Source organism: Bipolaris zeicola (assembly GCF_000523435.1).
Source record: "Bipolaris zeicola 26-R-13 unplaced genomic scaffold scaffold_131, whole genome shotgun sequence".
NCBI classification, from domain to species: Eukaryota; Fungi; Ascomycota; class Dothideomycetes; order Pleosporales; family Pleosporaceae; genus Bipolaris; species Bipolaris zeicola.
In genome coordinates this window covers 54972-70148 of record NW_006912180.1, presented here as the reverse complement: position 1 = coordinate 70148, position 15177 = coordinate 54972, and the positions used below count along the sequence as shown (strand labels likewise).

General features: G+C 52.1%; 5 protein-coding genes across 5 annotated transcripts; 2 read left to right on the top strand and 3 right to left on the bottom strand.

Moving 5' to 3' along the window:
- Positions 1 to 331: 331 nt before the first annotated feature.
- COCCADRAFT_27974 (uncharacterized protein) lies at positions 332 to 2245 on the bottom strand (the record flags this gene model as incomplete). Its single annotated transcript, XM_007716213.1, has 1 exon — positions 332 to 2245. One exon carries the CDS (start codon positions 2243 to 2245, stop codon positions 332 to 334), a length of 1914 nt encoding a protein of 637 aa, XP_007714403.1.
- A 347-nt stretch (positions 2246 to 2592) lies between these two features.
- COCCADRAFT_27973 (uncharacterized protein) lies at positions 2593 to 3825 on the top strand (the record flags this gene model as incomplete). The annotated part of the gene is made up of 3 exons (XM_007716212.1): positions 2593 to 2807; positions 2864 to 3398; positions 3451 to 3825. The coding sequence occupies 3 exons, from the start codon at positions 2593 to 2595 to the stop codon at positions 3823 to 3825; spliced, it is 1125 nt and encodes a 374-aa protein (XP_007714402.1).
- A 1273-nt stretch (positions 3826 to 5098) lies between these two features.
- COCCADRAFT_101684 (uncharacterized protein) lies at positions 5099 to 8934 on the top strand (the record flags this gene model as incomplete). The annotated part of the gene is made up of 3 exons (XM_007716233.1): positions 5099 to 5234; positions 5375 to 8616; positions 8668 to 8934. The coding sequence occupies 3 exons, from the start codon at positions 5099 to 5101 to the stop codon at positions 8932 to 8934; spliced, it is 3645 nt and encodes a 1214-aa protein (XP_007714423.1).
- Positions 8935 to 9444: 510 nt separating this feature from the next.
- Positions 9445 to 10763, bottom strand: COCCADRAFT_38599 (uncharacterized protein; the record flags this gene model as incomplete). The annotated part of the gene is made up of 2 exons (XM_007716232.1): positions 9445 to 10704; positions 10761 to 10763. 2 exons carry the CDS (start codon positions 10761 to 10763, stop codon positions 9445 to 9447), a joined length of 1263 nt encoding a protein of 420 aa, XP_007714422.1.
- Positions 10764 to 11218: 455 nt separating this feature from the next.
- Positions 11219 to 14939, bottom strand: COCCADRAFT_27970 (uncharacterized protein; the record flags this gene model as incomplete). Its single annotated transcript, XM_007716211.1, has 3 exons — positions 11219 to 11768; positions 11820 to 12120; positions 12167 to 14939. The coding sequence occupies 3 exons, from the start codon at positions 14937 to 14939 to the stop codon at positions 11219 to 11221; spliced, it is 3624 nt and encodes a 1207-aa protein (XP_007714401.1).
- Between the last annotated feature and the right edge of the window lie 238 nt (positions 14940 to 15177).

Here is a 15177-nt window from a genome sequence, read left to right as displayed (position 1 = left end):
GGGGCCTACATAGTAATTAATAGACACTTTACCTCTGAAAATCGTCCAAGTTACCCAAGTTATTCAAGTTTACCAAGTAAGTTCTTCTGGTATTGCTCCCAAGTCAAGCAAGTATTATTTTATTCAAAAATCGTGCCAAGTAAGTCAAGTTGACTGTCAAAACTTGCTTGACTTGCTTGTTGCGAACTCTGGCGATAAGTTATAAAGTATGTATAGAAAACTCGGTGGAAAAAAGGTATGTATTCATTTGAGTTTCCATTACATGAAGTTTACTAGCATGGACCTTGTCATCAACAAATTTGCTCTCTGTGGGAGAATCATGAGAGCCCCTTTATTTCTTCAACGTTCGTAGCAAAGGAGCGATTCTTGCTCGTTTACTTAAGCCCACGCGGTACGGCACTTTGCCTTTGGTCATGGGCGAAGGAGTGACGGGTTTCGTTGACTTCTCTGGTGTCTCTGAAGTCGGAGCTGGGTTGAGTTTGATCGGAACAGTGGTTTGTTCTGTATCCTGAGAGATCACTGGTTCCACAGGTTGTGGCTTGTCTAGTGTGATGTCTGGGCTTGGATCAATCTTCTCAGTGACCGGGCTCTGTTCTATTGGCTGGAGAGGTTCACTAGGCTGCTCTTCTTTTGCTTCTTGTTCATGAGGTATGATGGGCTCGATGGCGTCAGAAGTGGTCGGTGTTTTCTTCGGACGACCTCGACCTCTCTTCTTCTCATTCACCGGCGCCGTTACAGGGACCAACGATGAGACTGATTCTGATTCCGTCTGGTCTAGCGTAATTTTCTTGCGCTTTGACTTCTTACTCGACACACTTATAGCGTCTTCTGTTTGTGCAACGGCAGCTTTGGGCGATTTCTTTGGTATCACTACTTGCACTTTTGTCGGACTCATGTTCTGATCTGTTTCTGAGCGCTTATGCGGGTTTGTGGTTTCCGCGAAAGTATCGACTTCTATGAGATCCGTTGTAGAACTATCTGCATCCAGTCCTGTTGGCTGATCACGTTGTGCAGTGTCACAATCGTCCCGACGATACTCATCCAGATTGCGCATGATACTTTGTACAGTCCGTACGTCGACTACCTCAGGCTCGTCTTCTTCTCTTTGTTTCGGCATCGGCTTAGGTGGACTTTGTGGCGCCAGCTCGTCATGGCCGATATTGTTAGTAACTAGCCAATCGACAGTCTGGATGACGTCACCGTTGTTACGTCTTAGGGCCCCGGCAGTCGTCGAAGGCGTGAAGCCCATATCGCATATTTGCCGTACTTTCTCGGGTGTCGTGATTGCGTTGGCAGCGCGCATATCAGCTGTTGTTCTTCGACGTTTGCTGAGCTTAGGAGCTTTCTCAGGTCGGATGGAGTAGTCAATTGGCTCTTCAGTGTCGACCTTGAGTGACCTTGAGCGACTGGGCCTTGGCTTGTATCGCTCCTCGGGGAGTCCGATTGCGGACAATTCGTCATCAGAGCTTGGATGCAGCTGGTTTTTGTGTTGGCGGGAAGATGTCTTTGCTTTCGCTTGACCATCGGTATGAGATTCTAGTCGTGGAGTCGGCGTTTTCACGGTTACTAGCGGAGAGCTCGTCTTGGAGACAACCTGTTCATCATCTGCGGTATGTTCCTCAAAACTAGAACGGTCGTTCTTCGATACACTTTGATTCTGCTGAGATGACGATGCACATTTGCTCTGCTGCGTCGCCGGCCAACCAGGACTTTTCTGCATAGCCACAACAGGCGTACTCAATGACGCGTGAGGTAGTGGTTCACGATACGGAGATTCAGTCTGCTCAGATTCCTCTGCAGGCGTGAATCTCATCAGATCTGACCAAGGTACTGACGGTTCAGGCGGAAGATGATGGCGAAGCTCCCCAGTTTCGGACTCCTGTCCTAGCATTACTGGGCCGTTGACAGCTTCCAAGACACGCTGTTGCGTCATGGTGGCGTTTGGGATGGTACTTGATGGTTCACCAAACATGACGGGCTCATGGCCAGCATAATCGTTTCGCATAGTACCTTCCAATTGCCAGACGGCTTCTTGGAAATTCGCAGGTTCATGACCGTTTACAAGTTGGCCGGGAGATTCCGTCTTCCTTCTCTTGTTTGGATGCTCTGGCAAGGAGACCGAAGACAGTGGTTCATCTTGGCTGGGCAAGGGCTGTAGATGGATGGGCAATGATTCTTTACTAGTACCATGAAGTGAATCTACAAGAATGGTTAATGTCGTCACGGGATATGGTTGCAGACGCATATGGACCCTACCAATGGCACCCGTGCTTTCCGCGTGAAGATTACCGGGTCGCTGACCGGAGGCGTCTGGCGGCTGCGATGGTGGCAGGTCAGCCTCGAGGTCTTCATCTAGCTCATCGTCTGAATCCTGGACTATGCGTGCCATTTTGGATCATTTCCGGGTTTTGCAGCAAATGAGATTAACGGTCAGGTGGAGTCGTGTTCGCGTCGCCGCGTCGGGCACGCGCTATCACGGGTGCGGCCAACAGGCGCTAGTGGCGGTGGGAACTTGCTGCTTTGGGCGGGCGCCATCAACTTTATGGTAGCCACGACTGGGCTTGACTTTCCCACCACCATTGTTCTCCACTCATGGATAGATTCGCCTCCAGCTCAGGCGATGCCAGCGATGCCGCGAATAACTCGCGTTTCACTTCGCAGGCTGCCACAGCAGAAGACCTCCTCAAAGCGCAAACCGTTGGTCTTGTGAACCTGAATGATTACCGCAAGCGACGCGCCGAGGCCTTGGACAGAAAAGAACGAGGTGATACAGGGCTTGACTCTGGTGCCAGTACACCGATAGATGGGTAAGGGGGACATTTGCTATCTAGTCACGGAAACTTGGCTAATTTACAAAGTACAGGGCATCGACACCAAAGCCGGTCTTCAAGAAAAAGCGCAAGATAGCCACCAAGAGCAAACTGTCGTTTGGCACAGAGGAAGAGGATGACACCGACTCTACTGTGTCTAAAACGGCCAGTCCGCGCCAAAGCACCCCCACCGATGCGACGGGTGTGAAATCCGAAGCAGAAAGCAGTGTGGTGGTGAAGAGGAAGCTGGGCGCAAACTCAAACATTGGACTAAAGCCTCGCGTCATGACGAAGACAGCTCTCCAGCGCGAGGCACAGCAGGCAGAGCTTGCACGGCGGGATTTTGTTATAATGCGCGATGCGGTTAAGGCCACCGAAGTGGTGATTCCATTTGTCTTCTACGACGGCACCAACATACCAGGCGGGCGATGCAGGCTGAAGAAGGGGGAGCAGATCTGGCTGTTCTTGGACAAGGCGAGGAAGGTGGGAGCAGAGCTGGGCGTGGGTGGAGACAAGAGCCGGAGGGACTGGGCCAGAGTCAGTGTAGACGACCTGATGCTGGTAAGGGGAGAGGTCATTATACCACACGTAAGTTGGACACGTGCCTGTGCTCGTATTCCGTTACTGACACTAGAGGCAGCATTACGAAATCTACCACTTCCTGTTCAACCGGGTTGCCGGCCTTGACGGACCCCTCTTTGACTACTCGGCACAGCCCACCAAGGCCACTCCCAGAGCGACGACGGAGGCCGACGAAGAGGCCGACGTCGATCCGGCCACGTATGACCCACTGATGCAGTCGGGCAAGAAGAAGAGCAAAGAGTCGAGCATAGCAGACGAGGAGCTCGAGGGGTTTGGGGATGATGCGACGCTGACCAAGGTGGTTGATAGACGGTGGTACGAGCGCAATAAACACATCTTTCCTGCGAGCGCGTGGACAGAGTATGCGCCGGATAAGGACCTGTCCAAGATGCAGCGCAAGGATGCACAGGGGAACGCCTTCTTCTTCTCGTGAGGCGGGACGAGGCGACTAGAGTGGTGGTGTTCACATGACTGGGTACAGACTTGAGCACGGATACAGATGCAGATGGGGATGCGGATGCGAGGGAGCAAGTAGTAGTGAGTAGTTGGTAGGACATGGGAGGGAAAAGAAGGGTCCAGTGGCCCAGGCACACTATGCAGTCGTGGGCCGCTGCTAAACGACTCGGAAAAGGGTCCGCGTGCATGACTTGCGGGCCAATTGCGGGGAGGCCATGCAAAAACCATCAATCCAACGCCCGTCGTCTCCACCACGCTGTATCGTCGTGAAGCCATGTGATTCAGGCTCGAGCTTCCCTTGCCACCATCTGCGACGCATCTGCCATGCATACCGCTTCAAAGAGGCCATGGCGTTCTTACTTGCTTTTGCTCACGTCCGCCCACACACACAAAGGGAGCGTGATCTGCTCTTTGACCAGACGATAAACCCAATCAAGCCCACCCCAAAGCATCTAGATCCGCCAGCCCCCTGGCGCCATGGTCAAGCCCGTGGCCGCTTAACATGCCTTTGACGAGCTGACAAACATACACCGCCGTGATCCGCCGACGCAGCAGCATGCACGCCAGGCGTTGGTGCGCTGATGCAATGCATGGATGCACTATGATGCGGCAGCTGTAGGGGGGGGACCCAGTTTCCAGCAGCAAACAGAAGCCTGGGAGAAGAGTATAAATTCATCAATGGCCCTGCGGCTGCTTGCGGCGCGCGAGGAAAAAGCTTAGAACAGAGCGAAACCATCTCAACTCCACCCTCACACGTCATCGCAGACCCTGACGGCGCACGAACCACTCCCTCGACCAGCTCCGGCTCAGCCATATTCTTTTGCTTGCGCATACACATACTACACCTACAACAGCTTCCTTTTCGCACTCCGACAACACTGCCCAGCGATTCTGCCGCTACAGTGTACTTTCCCTTGCCCTCGAGCTGCGGCTTTCCCTTTCTTTTTGACAGTCCGTTTAACCATGCTGCAGGCGCGATTTGATCGGGCCCCGTCTCCTCCAATGAGAATGGTCCCCTCGAGCACACCCTAAAGAGTCCATCATTAACGCGTTGACTGCGCCGGTCGCATGCTATCCGCCCTTTGTTATCTGTCTTACCCGTCATTCCATTGCTGCCACTATATTTCTTAGCCTTTGCTGCCCCTCCTGGTGCGCGGTCAATTCGCAACAGCTTGTAGAGCTGTCCTCAGTCCTCAGCGTTGGCCTTTGTTTGGCAACGCTTACTTGCTGACCATCACTCGAGTGCCAAAATGAAGTTTGGACATAATCTGCCTAGGAACCAGGTTCCAGAATGGGCGTCCTCGTACATCAACTACAAAGGCCTCAAGAAGCTGATCAAGAATGCCGCTGAAGCCTCGAAAAATGGCTCGGATCCAGATCTCACAGGTCAGTTTGAATGCTCATGAACCTTTATTCTATTTTTTTTGCGTACTGCTTTTTCCAAGTGCTTCAGCAACTCCCAGTCGTCTATTCGGAGAACACCATACAACGCTCGCAGGGATTGGATAACTAACAGCAATCTACAGAGTTCTTCTTCTCTCTTGATCGCAACCTCGAAGATGTCGACAACTTCTACAACCGAAAGTACGCAGAGTTTTCTCGGCGACTTAGGATCCTGCATGGCCGTTATGGTCGTGCCGCCCAGTTGCCCGAAGGCATCGATAAAGACGAGGCACAAGACCTCATGGGCGCACTGCTTGAGCTACGAGGCTCAATGCGAAAGCTTCAGTGGTACGGAGAGGTCAATCGGAGGGGTTTCAACAAAATCACCAAGAAGCTGGACAAGAAGATCAAGACAGTGCGTTTGCAAGAGCCATACCTGGCCTCCAAAGTCAACCCAAAGCCGTTTGCGCACAATCTGCCCCTCAACCAGGACATGAAGGCTGTCAATGAATGGCTGTCAGGACTGGGTGATATCAAGACTTTTGATGATACAGGCTCTACACATTCTGCGGGCTCCCTAGGTCGAGTGCCAGGCCGTTCGCTACACCTGCCATCTGGCCTACTCGATGCGGCAGACTTGGCTATCCGCAACGACAAAGCGGAAGACCTCGGCCAACAGATTGCCGAAGCTGCTGCGAACAACGGCATCACCAGTTCTTCAATGCAGCAGGTTCTGCTGAACTTCCTTCAGCGCTCCATCTCATGCCGTTCCAAACAATGCATCAAGAGATTGTTGCAGGATATCATCTCGTTGGATGAAGATGACGACATCAACAAACGCAATTGTGTCCACCGACTAGTCATCAACATTGGCCGTTCAAAGAGCGGCGAAACATTTGGCGCCGACGGAACTCGGCAACCAAGTTCAAATGAAGCAGGAAACTTTATAGTGCCTGCTACTGACCCTAACCGGCAACCTCGTCCTTGTACGACTACTGAAGAAGAGTCAACCCAACTGCTTAGCGAGAACGACGAGTCTGTCCGCCTACTCATCTATCTGCTGGACGAGCTGCGTGATGAGCAACGCAATGCACTTCAAGCTCGTGATTCCTATGGAAGGCTTCCGCTTCATTATGCCGCTCAATATGGCTTCGTAGTCATTTGTCAGGTTGTCATAAAACACATGCAGGACTGGGGCCAGTTCGACGTTGCACAAGGCATAGACTCTCCCGATTGGCAGGACACTGACGGCAATGCGCCTCTGCATCTCAGTGTCATGGGTGGGCATGTCCTCACCACCAAAACCCTTCTTGAGGCAGAGAATTGGCGGGGAACACATGAACAAAGACGTGCGTCGAGGAAGTCTAGTGCTCGCTCAGGAGCAGTTCTGTCTTTAGCGACTCGATCAAATTTTGTTGGTATTGTCAAGCTCCTGGTTGAAGCCGACATCGATGTCAACTACCAGGACGAGGGCGGTGAGACTGCCCTGCACATGGCAGCGCGCTACGGCTATGACGAATGTGCCAAAGTTTTGCTTGAGGGCTCTAACACGAACAAAGCCGACGTTGATGTTCCCGAAAAGACGTTTGCCTGGACGCCATTGTTCATTGCCTGTGTCGATGATCATCTCTCAATAGTCGAGATTCTAGCCGCTGCTGGAGCTGATCTACACAGATGCGATAATTCCGGTTGGACAGCGAAAGAGCACGCTGCACTTCGTGGCCATATGCAAGTTGCAGAACGGCTGTGCGAGCTTGCTCCCACGACAATCTCGCCTCGTGTGGCACCCACAGATGCACGGATTTCTCGGGCTGGTTCACCCCCTCAGAATTCGCTTGACGAGAGAAGGTCAAAGAACCTGAATCGAGACACTAATAGTCCTGTCCAGAAAGTCCCTGAGCCAGTGAAAACATTTGGTCATCGTTATCTGACGAATGAAACAATGGTGCTGGTCAGCCTTGGTTCGATGGATGTTCGCAAAGACACACCGGCGGTCAAGCTTGACGATATTCCACTTGCGGATGCGCATGCGACACAACTCGACACTGCTTTGTCTGTGGTTGTGCAAGCATCTGGAGCCAAAGGAGAACCCACAGTGATTGATTTGCCCATCCAGGATAATATCGCTACAGAGCCCATTACATTTATGACCAGTGATGTCACCAAGGTCAAACTCTTGTTCGACATTGTCCCAACCTATGCCGGAACACATGAACGCTCGATGGGGCGGGCTGTGGCTTTACTGTCCACGATCAAAACTAGCATTGGATCGAAGCGAATTCCCCTCCAAGGAGATATGAAGGTACCTATTGTGGCAGCCTCGACATTGGACGTTATTGGAACAGTCAACTTCAACTTTCTCATCATCACACCCTTCCATCATCCAAACATGTCGATCACAGAGCAGCACACCTACTGGAAGAAGATGGCTTCATCGACCATGGTCATTGGCCATCGTGGTCTGGGCAAGAACACGGCATCTCGTACATCACTTCAACTCGGCGAGAACACCATTCAATCCTTCATTTCAGCTGCTAATCTGGGCGCGGAGTATGTTGAGTTTGATGTCCAACTTACAAAGGACCACGTGCCGGTCATCTACCATGACTTCCTTGTCAGCGAGACAGGTATTGACGCGCCTGTACATACCCTTACTCTAGACCAGTTCCTCCACATTGGCGAAGGCTCGAATCCTCGCTACGCTCGCACTGGGTCCCCGGATAGAACTTCTCATCTCAACGGTGCTGAAGAGGACCGCCCCAATGTGAGAAGGCCAAGATCGTACTCGGTTGATAACTCGAAGCAACGCAATATCCACACCGACCGCGCTGAGGAGCTGACGGAGCGAATGAAGCATACCCGTGATTTCAAGAAGAAAGGATTTAAGGGAAATAGCCGCGGATATTCCATCCAGTCATCGTTTACGACTCTGGAACGAATGTTTGATGAAGTACCACAGTCCGTTGGATTCAATGTCGAGATGAAGTATCCCATGCTCCACGAGTCGGAAGAGGAGGAAATGGACCAATATGCGGTGGAGCTGAACTCTTTTGTCGACACAATCCTGGAAAAGGTCTATGATAAAATGGGGGAACGCAACATTATCTTCTCATCCTTCAACCCAGACATCTGCCTCATGCTATCCTTTAAGCAACCCTCAATTCCTGTTCTGTTCCTCACAGATGCCGGAACATCACCAGTAGGAGATGTGCGAGCTGCAAGTTTGCAAGAGGCGATTCGCTTTGCAAGTCGTTGGAACTTGCTCGGAGTAGTCAGCGCCGCTACACCGCTCGTCATGTGCCCTAGACTTGTCAAAGTAGTCAAGGAAAGTGGTCTTGTCTGCGTGAGCTATGGAATGCTCAACAACGACCCCAAGAATGTTTTGGTAAGTAAACACATTGACAGTTTTCGGGTTACACACATTAACGTGAAATAGTTGCAACGAAACGAAGGTATCGACGCCGTCATCGTCGACAGCGTCCTCCGAGTCCGCCAGGGACTCCAGGCTCCTAATCAGGAGAATACGGATGTCATTGAAAACGACGCAACATCTTTGGCTGTACCGCCGTCGGAGTCTGTTCCTTCTATCAAAGAAGCCAGCGAGGCACAGGAGAACAGGGCGAATGGTACCACTACCTGCACAAACGGAGTTGATGGAACTCACGCTGTCAATGGCACAGCGCATGAGCAAAAAGTGGCATAGGATCGTTTTTGTATTCCTAAATTTATCGTACCAAGGGCGGCTAGCGTTGGATTCTTTTTAGTATTTCAATGTACGGATGAGCAGCGTAGTCCCTTCAACACAAAGGACCTCACGTATGCATGATTTTCCATAGTTGGTTCCCTCTACATAGATCAAGCCCGATCTAATTCCATTCTCCCTCCCTGTTGGGTAGTCTCACGTTTAACAAACTTCCTTCTTGTCTCTCTATTTCCATTTACGCGCGAATCCGAGTATCCTCTGATTTCGCATCTCAAATCAAATATCCGTATTGTAACATTTGCACGTAGGACTCATACTCTATCGCTCTCAAAGGGGAAATTTCTCATCTCCAGCACCATTATCATTATCCATTCATTCAAACATACATACATACATACATACATTACCGCTTAGCCCAAATTTGCTCAATCGGATAAGCGAAAAATTCCCCGGTTTACACATGCACACCTCGCTATGGCAACCTACACAGGAAAAAAGCATGATTACAATCTAAAGCCTGCCCAGGCCAACCCTGGCGCCAAACTCGCCGCGATTAAACTTTTTCAAATCACATCCTGCCTGGCGGAACCTCTTGATTTCCCATTTAGATTTTGCTTCGAACTCTGGGCTTGCAATGCGTTTCTTGGCGTCGGGATCGTTGTTGTGCAGTGCAAAGGTGTCGTGCCATGAGAGGGAGAAATCGCGGAGGAGGAGGGTGGCTGTGCTGTCGTCGTCGTCGTTGCTGGTTGACGGGTCTACTGCCGGTAGTGGTGGTGGTAACGTACTAGCAAAAGCGAGGGGAGGAGCGGCCAAGTCGAAGGAGCGTGTTACGGGGCGTGAAGATGATTTTGAGGGTACGGTGGTGATGAAGGGGTCGGAATCGTCAATGGGGCCTTTGGTTTTTCCTTTGTCTTTGGAGATGGGGGCTTTGGTTTGGGCGGCGAAGATGCGCTTCGGGGGTGTGTCGAGTTGCATGGTGTCTTCGAGGCCTTTGATGCCGAAGATGTTGGGTTCCTGGCGGCCGGGTACTTTGCTGGTCTTGACGGGGCCGGGTATCCAGTCGCTTTCTGGGTCGCTGTCTGCATCGTGAGTTGCGGCCCTGCGTCGCCTGTTCTCTTCGTCCTCGGATGGTCGCCGTTGTAACCTGGGTCCAGCCGGTGTGATCTTGACTCGTTCCTTTTCTTTTCCTTTTGAGTGAGGTTTTGCTGTAGGCTGGGGCTGGAGCTCAGACTGCGACTCAGGCTCAGTCGCCTGCTCTTCGCCTCGCATTTGGGCTTCTCTGACTTCCTTGGCGATACTGCTGGGGATGGCGGCATGAATCTCAGTCATGAGCTTTGCTCGCCTACAGTATCCGTCCCAGTCCTCGACGGCTAGTTTGCCCGCCGCTTCGTTCAATGCACTGGCCGGGTTGGGCTGGATGAGGAGACATGATATCGTCACCAGTACGTCTCGGAGTTTGAGCGTGCTGCTCCAGTCACGCTTCAGCGTCTCCACACAGACGGCACCAGTCGCCTCGTCGATGTTGGGGTGCCATAGTCGGGTCCTGAATTGTGCCGTGGGCGGGGCGGCAGGATAGGTGGGTGGGATGTCGAGGTGCAATCGCCATACACCGCCTGCGTAGGGGGTGCCAACGGGGCCAGCGAGGAGGACGTCGAGGGACGTGAGGTCTGCAGCGTCGTCTGATTCGGGTGCAAACAGGTAATTAGGCGGGAGGCCAGCCGTATGCAGAGAGCCGTGGTCGGCGGCGAGACGACGCAGGGACTTTGAGTTCTGCGTAGTAATGTCAATGGGTGTAAACGCGTCTTGACTGTACGTAGGATTCTGACCATGGCGGCGAGCACTGGTTCAACGACGCGGCATGTGTGCACGTGTACTTCGAGATGAACAGGCAAGACTATCAACGTCTATCGTACATGAACCACACGGCGCTGGCGCTCTAGCAACCGGTGTCAGCTTTGTGCAGTTGCGGCGCATACGAGTCGCGACGCCCCGCATTGCTTTGTACTAGCGCGCGACTTTGGTGTTCTCTCCTTTCCATTCACCACAAAGAGCACTACGCAAAGAAACGACGCCATTAAATGGACATGGCGCAATTTCACACACAGCCTTTGCCTCATGCAGCCAAATCATTTCAATCATGTGCTGCTGTACATTATCTTCATGTCCCTGTTGCCTACCAGAAACACACCTTTTCCTGTGGCTGTGGCCGTGGCATTAACCCATATATTCGCAATCCCCTCCTATGAACGCCGCGCTGAAACCTCGCAAACCCATGCACCTGCTACTACAAGATATCCATGTCCTCGCTCGGGTCCACAAACGGGAACTGCCCACTCTCAATCGCCGCAACACGGTCAAGCTCAGCCTGGTACTCCTTCCTGAGCGTATCCAGCGTGATAATCTGCCTCTTAAGCAACTTCTTGCCCTGGCCAATACCCCATTGCGGCGGGCCCCCGGTTCCTTCAATGCGTTGCTCGGCCAGGATGTATGCATCTTCTTTGCTGACCGACGACAGTGTGTTGATAATCATGAGGTAGCATTGTGCTAGCGATTCATCCGCTGGGTCATGCACCTTTGACGAAGTCGTCTTCAGTCGTTGTAGTCGCTCATGAAGGATTGATGCCGCGCCCCGGAAGTTGTTTCGCGAGATACGGAAAGAATACAGAATCTGATGGTAAGGAGGCCCTGAGGCGATGTTGAGCGTCTTCTGGCAAAGTGACGTCAGAATGTTGTCCACGGTATCTGCCAGTCCCACAAATGGAAACTTTAGTAGTTCCGTAGTGCGTGACTGGGCAACCATAGTCGTGATCAAAGTCTGTAGGTCGGATTGTTTCCTACGCTAGCATTAGTCCTTGTTCAATCGGCGTGTCCATGTATCAACTTACAAAGCTGCATCACTATGCCTAATCATGGCTGTGTATGCGTCTTGAAACCTACACGTCTGTATGGATGCGGTGAATAACCGCTGAAGGAGCTCAGTCTTGAGCCCCTCATCCTCTTGGCCCAGCAACGACCGGAGGCCAAGTTTGGCAAAGTCCGCAACGTACGAATACGCCTTGGCTCTCTCAAACAGACCAACAACGTGATTGTAGTAATGGCCGAGACCTTCGGAGAACGAGTTTCGCTCTACTTCAGACACCAGGCCCATTGTGTCTTGTTCCGCCACATCGAACATGGCACCGAGAGCTGCAAGAGTTAGCATCATTCCAGTATGGCTCCATTTGACTCTTACCCAAAGTGTACGCAGGCTTCTGGAAGCACATTGATGCAGTCGCATTGTCTCCCAAGGCAATGTACAGCCGACCTCTCATGTAAGACGCCCAATAACCTTCGATAAGGAATTTGGAAAAGTCCATGGCGAGTTCATACTCTCTTTGTGCCAGTAGAATGCCCATGATATCTTCTACCACGGCCTCGTACTCGTGCTCCTCGAAGATCGATGTGAGCCAACCCCGGCTCCATTTCGTAAGTAAATCAGCCTTCAGGTCCTTCGGTAACGGTACTTCGAACGCACGTCCACCATAAGCGCCTTCGAGAACTGTTTGCGTGATAGGCAGCTTCTTGCCCACCTTCAGCGTCTCGCTCAGTGCCCGGTTTACGTTTTCTGATGCTAGCCCCGTTGCGCTCTGGTGAGCCCAAACCGTACCAGCTAGCCATGATACCACCAAGCAATCCTTGTAACGGAGAATCAGCTCGGCAAAGACCTCTGGCGCATCAAAGTCCTCAAGGCTTTCTCCTTCTAGCTCAATGAACATGAATAGCAGGAGAACAAGCAGGTCCAACAAGACATCTCGATCACCTTCTAGGGTTTCTTGAGAAACTCTCGTCAAGGCGCTCAATCCATACCGTGCAATCTGCTTCCTTGGCCGGGGCTTGCCGTCTTCCTCATAACCTAGTATCTTGATGGCTCGGAGGAATGTCTCAGTACCGAGATCCTTGACCTCCATACCGAGTTCTTCGACAAGCATGGTGACATCTTCGTCAGATACTTGCTGTGAAAGTTCACTGTTGGCTTCGATCCATTCCATCCGATCAAGGATGGTAATGTTGCGGCTCTGAAGTATGTCCATCTCCAAATGTCTTCGCACCTCGTGCTGAACAAACGACGGCAGCCGCTGTCTAAAGGATGCTGCCGCATTCAGTAGCCGCGCAACGTCCCGTGACTCAGAAGTGTCCAACGTCTTGTGGAGTGGTTTGCTCAGCGTGCGTGAGCTAGAGATGACGCTGGCGTTTAGCTTGGTGATCTCAGATTCGCTACAAGTTCGTATCGCAGACACGTAGTCACTTAGGACAAGCCATGGCCTACCCAAATCCCGGTCATACACAAGTGAAAGAGATTCTCCTCTACGCTTGTGCAGATCCTTTACAAGGCTGTAGTACGCTTGCCATTGCGCAGCTACAGCATCCTCAATTTCGTCCGACTCACGGCTTCCGTTCACAGCGAGAGCAGTGACGGCAGCGCACAGGCGTTCTTTGAGCGAGCCCCTACTGGATGATCGACCTGGCCGGCCTTGTTCGAGCCCTCTTTTGTAAATATACAACGAAGTTTCCAGTGTTGCGGTGGTAAATCTGCCCGGGTAGAATAGGAAGTCGAGCCACTTCTCAGTGGAGTCAAGATCATCATGATCAATGACATCGTCCCGCTCACTCGGGTTGGCAGGGTGAGCCCTCAATGCATCGACAGTCAAGGGACCGGATTCCACACAAACCCAATCGTTCTTCCAGGCCTGGGTTCGTGCTTCTGGCGTATCGGTGAGATCGAACTTCAAAGAATAAATTTTGCTGCTCGGTCCAGATCTTGCGCGGATCCAAATTTCTGAGCCTCTCCATCCAGTGGGTCCGGGGACAATGTGAAATTCTTCCAGCGTCCAAACAGTCGTCTTCATGAGCTCGTCGATCGGGGGAATGAAATCCGAGTCCTCGGCAGCATCGTAGAAACCCAACTCTGCGTCATCTGCGTCTCTGACGCCCCAAAACTTGAACTGGTGCTGCTTCGGCGAATACGTAACGATATGGTAATCAGCGCCTCCAATTCCGCCGATTACTTCTACAACCTGCATTAGCATCGACTGCGAGGGCCCAATGGAGTATGAGGTATGCGACTTCTCCAAAGACATTTCATCGGCGCCCAAGAGATCCATATGAGCGCCTGGCTTCCCTGATGCAATATTCCATGCGCGTATGGTGTGATCTAAGCAGACCGAAAGAATATGGTTCTTCTCGGGCGATATGGCCACAGCAGCAGCAGCAGATGTAGCGAATTCCGCATTCTCGAACCGGACAGTGGGTTGCGCTTTCCAAGACAGAAGGCCGCGCACCGACCAGTTGTTCTGCTGATATCGCGATCCATCCCAGGTGGCGTTGGCCTTGTCCCACACTAAGCGGCAGATGGCTCCATCGTCTAGAGTGACTAGCAATTCATCAGCGCTTTCAGCGACGAGCCTGAAGGGTATGCGCCCGCTGAAGAGTGCCGGCTCGACTCTCTTGCACCAAGTCTCTGGGTCCTGCTCTGAAGCCGCGGGGGTAGCAAAGAAGTCGCGATGTAGCGTGATTGTGTAAAGCTCATTGGCGGTGGTGATTGCAAAAATGGTCAAGGCGTCTCGGTCGCCGGGCTCTGCGAAAGCGACGCAGAAAGGGCGGATTGGCGCAGGGAACTGGAAAAGAAGCGTGAGGGTGGCCTCAAACTTGTCGGTAGAGTCGTGGTCTAAATCTGTTGACTGTATTTCCAGCATCTTTCTGTTATCCAGCACGCGCCAAAGAAAGCTTCGTGGGTAGCCATGATGCCGCCGAAAGTACATGGATCCATCTGTTGCTAAATGGCGCCTAGTAAAGGCGTCTTCGTCCTTGTCGACATACTGCTCGGTGATAACACTACGCTTTATGCTAGAGCGGCCGGCGAAAGGAGAGTATGCTGGGATGGTGAATGCGATTGTTGACCCAGGGAAGGCGGGCTCAATGTTCAATCGCGCCTCTTTGTAGAGACATGTGCCTCCGTTCTGTGACATTATGCTCGCATGCGAAGATTCTGCGATTACTATGGCGGCGAGCTGGAGGGTACGGTGTGTGGTTGGTGTGGGTTGCGGCAGTCGGCGCGGAGGTGGAGCTCACAAAAACAGTGGTCGCGATGGGAATGCGCGAGGAAAGCTGCTGGCGCACGGCCCTTCCTGGGAGCGGCTTGTTCCTGGCCACAGATCATCCACAACACTACTCGTAATATACTATAAGTAATGGCTGCATCTGCAA